Here is a 7932-nt window from a genome sequence, read left to right as displayed (position 1 = left end):
TTAATTAATATAAAATTTGAAAAATTGAATAAATTAATTATTTTATTAAAGGTCATTTTTGGATTTATAAATAATTAATGCAATGGTATCGTTAACCACCGTTTGTGAGTGTCAATTCTTTTTTTTATTAGTATAAATTAGTTTAAATATAAATTTATCATTTTGTATATATTTTACTAAATAATTGAAATTGTATTGATATTTTTTTTAAAACAACATTAAGAATCTAAGATGTTCCATAAATTACTGATTTTTATAATTGAAAATTTACATCTCTAAAAATTACAATTGTTTCTTAAATTTCGAATTAATTGCGCACACCACACACTCTAGCAATTGGATTAAAACCCATGTAACATTTTCTTAAAAATAAAACCAAACATGGAATAACACTGACGCAAAACCACATCAAATTCGCGTGCTGTTTTGGATTCTTCTCTGTGAATAAACCGTTTTCTGAACCACAATTCAGCCGGAAAAGGTACAGATAAAGAATCAGACATATCGATTATAAGCCATGCATCGGACTCTTACCATCCGAACAGAATGTAACAGTACAGACAAAAATCAGTAAGCCACAGAGAAAACGAACCCAGACAAAGGGGGGGAAAAGGAGATACACTGAAGTCGCAAAATCCACCATGCTTCCTCTTGATTTGAAAGAATTCCAAGAAAAGGTTTCTACGCACTTGAGACCCTGGCAACGATCATTCCAGTTCTGGGTTCGCGCTGTTGATATCTATACCGGTTACAAGGTATTTTGTCGTGTGTTTTGTGGGAATTTGGTGTTTAATTGCAGAAAGATGTAATATGTGATTATGTTTTAGGTTTTTCAAGTCCGAGTGAATTTTGAGAAAGATGCGCAGAAGAGGGAGGCAATGTGGGAGAAGCAGCACGAGGTTGCTGCTGATAAGATATACAACATGTGTTCTGACCTCGGGGGCTTTTTTCTCAAGGTGTAGCATTTTATTCTTCTGTTTCACTTGTTTTGTATTCTGGGTTTTGTATATTTCAACTGCTCAGCATCATTTCATGTGCTTTTAAGCTTCATTCCCTGATGGCTTCATGGTTTTAACCTTTTCTTTTGGTTGGTTTCCTGACGAGCTTCTTGTATCCCTTGTATTTTATGTTTTTGTTATGTTGATATGCATAGGTTTGTGTATTTTCAGAATTTCAATGTTTGCTTTGGTGGGATTTCATTAATTATGCAGTTTAAAATTTTGTCTGTTGATTTTTGTATTGGTATAGGTCGCTCAAATTATTGGGAAGCCGGACTTGGCGCCAGCTGCGTGGGTGAGAAGGCTAGTCACGCTGTGCGATCAGGCCCCTGCTACCCCATACAATGCAATCAAGGTTGTGCTTGAGAAGGAGTTGGGTCAAAGTGTGGATGAGCTATTTGATAGATTTGATACTAATCCTCTTGGTTCGGCTTCAATTGCTCAGGTACTTCTGTGTGTAGCTCTAGGGTAAAGCACAAATTCTTACTGTGTTGCTTTGGTTTGGACAATATGGAGCTTGGAATATTAATTCTGACAGAAAGATCTCATTGTTTTTGCCTCCTAATTCCATACAAAAGAAAAAAGCTTTGAGCTATGTCTGATTTCTCCTTTGATTGTGTGAAGGCTAATCTAGTTATAGATTGATAACGTCATGAAGATGAAAAGATAGCTTTTTCAGTAAAAAGGTTATAAGAAGTTATTTCCAATGCTCCCTTCTTCAAACTCTGCTTTTCAGGCTTAGGCATGATTAACTTTAGTTTTATGCCTGTAATTAATGCTGATGCTACTTTTATAATAGCTCATATGCGAAAAGCGGTGTCTTAGCACTTAGGATTTAGATTCAGCTTCATTCTGTTTCAAAAGCACCAATTGATTTCATTCCCTTTGGAGAATCTTTCTTCTTTAGCTATTTAGATCTCACCTAAGTTCATTGATTCTGTTTGTGCTCACAATTATGTTGTGTTGCTTGTGTATCATCAGGTTCATCGAGCTCGACTCAAAGGTGATAAAATCGATGTTGTTGTGAAGGTAAGAGAACTCAGTGTGCGCATCCGGTCCTGACTTGTGTTCTAGGCTTAACTGTCTTATCATTGTAGATTCAGCATCCTGGTGTCCAGGATTTGATGATGACTGATATCCGCAATTTGCAAGCTTTTGCGTTATACATGCAAAAGACAGATATAAAGTTCGATCTATATTCTGTGACCAAGGAAATGGAGAAACAGGTAATTTTGGTGCTTGACTCATTCTTCTACTAACAATCCAATTCTGTGATTGTAGCTATATGAAATTTCAAATGATATGCTATTTTCGAAAATCTTTTTGACTTTTCATTTGTGTAAATCAAACATTGTTTTCATTTTTTCCCCACTCCATTCTAGTGTTTTGGTTGGACTCCTTTTGATATAATATACTGGAAATGGAACAAGAGAAGGGAAGGAGATGAATATCAATCTGTTTTTTCTTTTTTCCTTTCTATTATTCTTCCCTTTCACATTTCTCATGGGTGCTTAATGTATATGGCGTATACCAATAGTTTTTAACACTTGATTGCCTGTGCAATCATGAAATTAAGTTGAATAGTCTAGAAGTTGTTGCTCATTGAACTTTATGGTCATCTACTTGGTATGAAGTAAACTACAAAAGATCTCAAAACCATTATTGTCTATAATCTATCTTATGTCCTTTCTAAAATTGTTGGATTAGTTGATTGTTTTCCTGTTAAGTACTTGCTTGGTCTTTTTTACAACTTATTCTGAGTGTTTGATATTTTAACAAAGATGTTTGTGCAACGTTTTGATATACTAGACATTTGAATGATTGAGCCTTAATTTACTTAGCGCTAAATGTCGGAGCAACATCATTCATTTGATTATCGCATAATTGAAGCTTGTATACTTAGCAAATTCAGACAATGCACATGTGTTGCATGTCAAGGTTTCTCTAGATGTTCTTCTTCTCACTCTGTAAGGATTGCATGTCAAGGCTTCTTCTCACGTCATTTGAAATTTAATGTCCTTTTCCTTATATAAGGATTTTTTCTTCCTTGGGACGAGTTTTTCTGTTTCCCTTCACCACGCTCCTGAACAACAAGTACAATTAGAAATGTTATTGCGAATCTCAGTCAAAAAGTAGTTCTGCTCATTGCTTATCTAGATTTCTTTATTTGCTCCCCAGTTATGGCTTTATGGTCACTATCATATTGGAAAGTGAGATCTCCTTTTTTAACATGTGTAGCAATTTACTGTTAGGTCTTTTTTTCATATGAGATGAAAGAATTATCTCTACTTTTCTTTCTATTTTATTTTATAATTCTGGAAGTTTTTTATTGGATTGCTAAGTGACATTTGGTTTATTTATTTTGTATCCTAAGATTGGATATGAATTCAATTTTTCGAGGGAAGCTGATGCTATGGAGAATATTCGACGTTTCTTGTATGAAAATAACAAAAAGACCCCAGTTTTAGTGCCACGCGTCATCCGGAATATGTACACAAGGTATCATACCAGCTCATCTTCTTTGGCTAATGTTGCAGATTTAGATATCAATCATATCATTCAAGACTCTTAGATCGTTTGAAACTTTTTGAAATTTTAAATTCTAGAAATTATGCATGTCCATGAATGATGGATTCTGGACCATTCAAAGTTCATTTATAGAGGATAATTCTCATGTTGGAGATTATCCAATCCTATTGATAGGAGGGTTCTAGTGATGGAATATATTGATGGCATCCCGATTCTGAAGCTTGGAGATGAGATGGCAAAAAGAGGCATAAATCCAGGTGGTAAGGTAGCAGCGGCAGCAAAGCAGTAAGCCCCTAGATCATTCCAGAGAGTATGGAATCTTCTTATTTGATTTTGTTCTTATTCTACAGTATACAATCTGCTTGCATCTCTTTGCCTTTTGAACTGTCAAGGGATTCTTGCCCTCTTTGTGGCTGTCAGTCTGTTTTATTAGTGACATGTCCTTAATTATTCTTAGACAATTTTCATTCTTCGGCCCTTGGGTTTGTTGTTGTGATTGTCAAAATACTTTCTTAGATATATCACATTCAATATTCGGTCGAAGTATGATTCTGCTGGAACAAGCATTGCCAAGGAAGGCTGTAGTAATTTGCAATCCTGCTATATCTAAACTAATTATGTGGGCTGCCAAATGGGTTAAGTGCTGAAAGGTCTCGAATTTCTAACGATAGAGTATATCGAAAGGATGGGTTTCCTGGTCGATCAGTTACACAATATAATAATTAGAGAATTAAGATAAAATCCATTTTGGAACACAAGGGACTGTTAACATGGTCAACTTCTATGTTTCAGTAACATTTGCACCCCCCAACTCCAAGTTTCACTTTCTGATTCAACTATTTGGAATTTCTTTTGATATGCTGTAACATGGAAATTCCTGAAGTCCTTGAATTTCTTTATGTTTCTTTCTTTTTCTTTGTCTTGGTGACAGTTTTTGCATTCCATATCAGAAGTTTTATGATCTCATCCATGTTTTAAAAATATAGGAACATCCTTAAAAGTTTGACACTAGCTTATGGACAAATGATACTGAGGAGTGGTTTCTTTCACGCGGATCCTCATCCTGGAAATATTTTGATTTGCAGAGGTTCAGAAGTAAGCCCACATGCCATATCTTCTACCTTAATGTGCCTCATTTTCTTGATCACACCTGTCAGAAATAGGTTCCCCATTTATTGCTGTTAAGCTCTCAATAAGATATAGTTCTTTTTCACTAATTAGGTTGCATTGCTCGATTACGGACAAGTGAAGGATCTCCCGGAGCAACTAAGGATGGGATATGCTAGTCTTGTCCTTGCTATTGCAGATAATGATCCTATAAAGGCATCAGAGAGCTACAGGTTTTACAGCTTGTCTGCTATCTCATTTCGCGTTTAGAAGACATTGTTGTCTACTTAACTAATTAATATATTACTGATCAGATTCAAGTAAACTGATGCTGACTTATGCATTTATGTGATGCCATAAATCATGCACCACTGACTGCTAATTAGATGATTTAATGAGATATGAAAACCAAACAAATTGTGGTAATTCCTATTCAATTGATAAAGATGACCTCCCATGGTTCGGAAGTTGGCAACTTTGAAGTCCCCAATACCATATGTTGAGTTTTCCGTTGAGGTGTATAACAATGATATTCCTTGACTGTCATTAATAGTAAAGTAGTAAAACTTAGAGAAAGACATGGTTGAAGTTGAGAAAAATTTTCAACTGTGTACAAGAAAGGTCTATTATGGATGTAACAGTCAAGTTATGCAGTGATTAGAGGAAAGTGTGGTGAAGATTTACAAGAATTTATATGAGATTTGAGTTCTGTATCTGCTCCTGTTATATCGCCTGCCTTTGAATAATATATTAATTTCTTTATTAACCTTAAAATGAGGTTAGTTTTAGAATTTAGCTACAATTTGTATTTGCATAATCAATTATGAAATTGTGAATCCAAACATGTTAATCACTTTTCATAAAACCAATTATTCCAAAATCAATTCATGTCGTAATCAAATATCTAATAATCAATTATGGTCAAACCGGACCTTATTATAAGTATTCCGTTCCTTCCCCACTAAATATAAGAGTCTCATTGTAGCATTATGCTTTTGCATTAATTGTTTGGGTAAATTATAACAACCTCCCATGAGGTTTGGCATAATTACGAATACTCCCTCGTTGTTTGGAAAATTACAAGTACCCCCTTGATGTTTGATGAAATTATGTAATCCTTGGATGGAGGTATGAAATTGTCAACTTTGCCCTTACTGTCTTTTTTTTTTTTTTGTTTTTTTTAAATTAAAAAATTATAAAAAATTGAACGAGATGGATGGAAAAATTATAAAAAAGTTATCCACTTAGTCCATAAAAAATAAAAAATATAAAAAAATAAATAAAATTATAATTCTTAATCCTTAAGGGTATTTTGGTTAGTTCACCATTAAAAATGGATGTAAACCTAACAAATTGGGTTAATTGTTAAACGACCGTTAAAATCAGGTGGGTATTGGTAGTTTTTCAAACAACGAGGAGGTATTTGTAATTATGTCAAATCTCATGGGAGGTCGTTGTAATTTGCCCTTAATTTTTAGATAAGAAAACAAACAATTGTTACCTCGTTCTCGAGGAAATTTAACATCCCATAAGATCTTAGAACATTATGTGAAGTTAAGAAATATGATTAGGTAGGGAAAGGAATCCCACCAATGCTACTATGTATCATGTAAACGCATATCCTAAAGTATAGTTGCTCTACAAATGCTCATGTAATATGTTCAATTGACACAAGACTTCACAATGTTCATGATGCATTTGCAGATGAGAGAGAGGGAATCAATGCACTAATTGAAGAAAATATAACAAAAATAACCGGATCGAGAAAGTCGATTACCAAATTGATTGCTTGACTATCAATCAATGTTTCATACTTTTATTTGGGTATTTAACATGCCTTTCCCGAAAAATTAGGGAACTAGGTATAGACACCTTAAGCAAATGCGAGGACGAGCAGAAGGAGATGCTTAGATTGGCACAGACGATGTTTGATACAAAGCTACCACCTGGTGTAACAATGCTGCAACCCTTTTCAGAAGAATCTTCAATCAAAAAAATTGCTGTGCAGGTATATTCATCGCTTAACTAGTTTTCACGCCCAATGTCCTCTCGCCTTCTGCCATTCTGGTTGTAAGTGGAAAGATTTGGAGGACTGATTTCTTATGATTCTTGCATCACTTAAATGGAATGGAATCTTTTGCAAATTTTTATATATGCATACTCTTAGTCTACTACATGTACCTTTTGTGTCCCTTATTTAATTCTATATATATAAACTACCTACAGTGTATGCTCAATCATGAGGATCTGTAACTGGTAAAGAGAATATCAAGATGTTGTGATAAGTGTTTGGCAGCTGTCAATCAATAGTTGAATTGTTGTGAGAAATCAGTGCTTGAGTATTGACTGAATTTTGTGTTACTTTACTACGCTGTCCTGATGTTAGGCTTTCCCAGAAGAACTGTTCTCTGTTCTCCGCACCGTGCATTTACTGAGAGGACTTAGTGTCGGGCTAGGAATCAACTATTCATGTGCTGAGCAGTGGAGACCCATTGCTGAAGAAGCTCTTTATCTTGCAGGGAGGCTAAAAGGTGACATTATAATATACTTATATGGTGTTTGCAGTATTTAGATTAAGCACTTATAAGAGCATGTTTATTCACAATTTATATTTTTGAACCGCTTAATTTAAGCTCATTTAGGCCAAAAGTTATAAGCTTGTCCCCTACCAACATTTGCAGCATATTGGTAAAATTGTAGTAGTAAGCTTTCGTTTTTATCTGCTTTTCACTTTTTTTTTTCAAACGCTCCCAACTCATACTACAACTAAAACTGCAATGTTCTCATACTACAACTAAAACTGCAATGTTATCTACAATTTTGCGCAAAAAAAGCAGAAGTTCCCTACTCAACAATTAGTTACCTTCATGCACCCATGTCCTAATTTGCGTCATCTTTCTGGCATGTATTCTTGTTGATTTAAACCAATCGTACAAAAACACTTTTAGTTATCAACTTAAATTATGGTTTTGAGCCGATTATTGTTTCTCATATTTTGTGTCAGATAAGGATCTCAAACGAGCACGTCGACGTGGTATTTTCCAACGACTATTTGGGAGGTAGCCAGTGATGTGTGGCCCTCGGATCCATCCTTTTAACATACTTTCTCCGAGTTTAAGTTTATTTATTGCTCACCAATCATTTTTTAGTGGCCATGCAAATACTCTCTAAAAGCGCATGGACATTGCATGTTAATTTGAGTTGGTGTAGGTGATTGAGACTGCTAAAGGTCACCAGAAACTGAGATACAATTCTCTGATATTTCTCTTTATCTACAGAAATTCCCAATTTTTTTGCA

The 7932-nt window shown here is 34.7% G+C and overlaps 1 protein-coding gene across 1 annotated transcript; it reads left to right on the top strand.

Moving 5' to 3' along the window:
* Positions 1–383: 383 nt before the first annotated feature.
* Positions 384–7932, top strand: LOC105158019 (uncharacterized). The gene is made up of 12 exons (XM_011074616.3): positions 384–755; positions 828–956; positions 1249–1443; positions 1980–2027; positions 2096–2224; positions 3373–3497; positions 3702–3812; positions 4514–4622; positions 4749–4867; positions 6489–6642; positions 7021–7165; positions 7639–7932. The coding sequence occupies exons 1-12, from the start codon at positions 642–644 to the stop codon at positions 7695–7697; spliced, it is 1437 nt and encodes a 478-aa protein (XP_011072918.1). The 5' UTR covers positions 384–641; the 3' UTR covers positions 7698–7932.

The sequence above is a fragment of the Sesamum indicum genome, linkage group LG3, assembly GCF_026168435.1.
Source record: "Sesamum indicum cultivar Baizhima isolate 11 linkage group LG3, ASM2616843v1, whole genome shotgun sequence".
Lineage (NCBI taxonomy): Eukaryota > Viridiplantae > Streptophyta > Magnoliopsida > Lamiales > Pedaliaceae > Sesamum > Sesamum indicum.
Note: the sequence above shows the minus strand (reverse complement) of the source record. Positions and strands in the feature narration are given on the sequence as shown.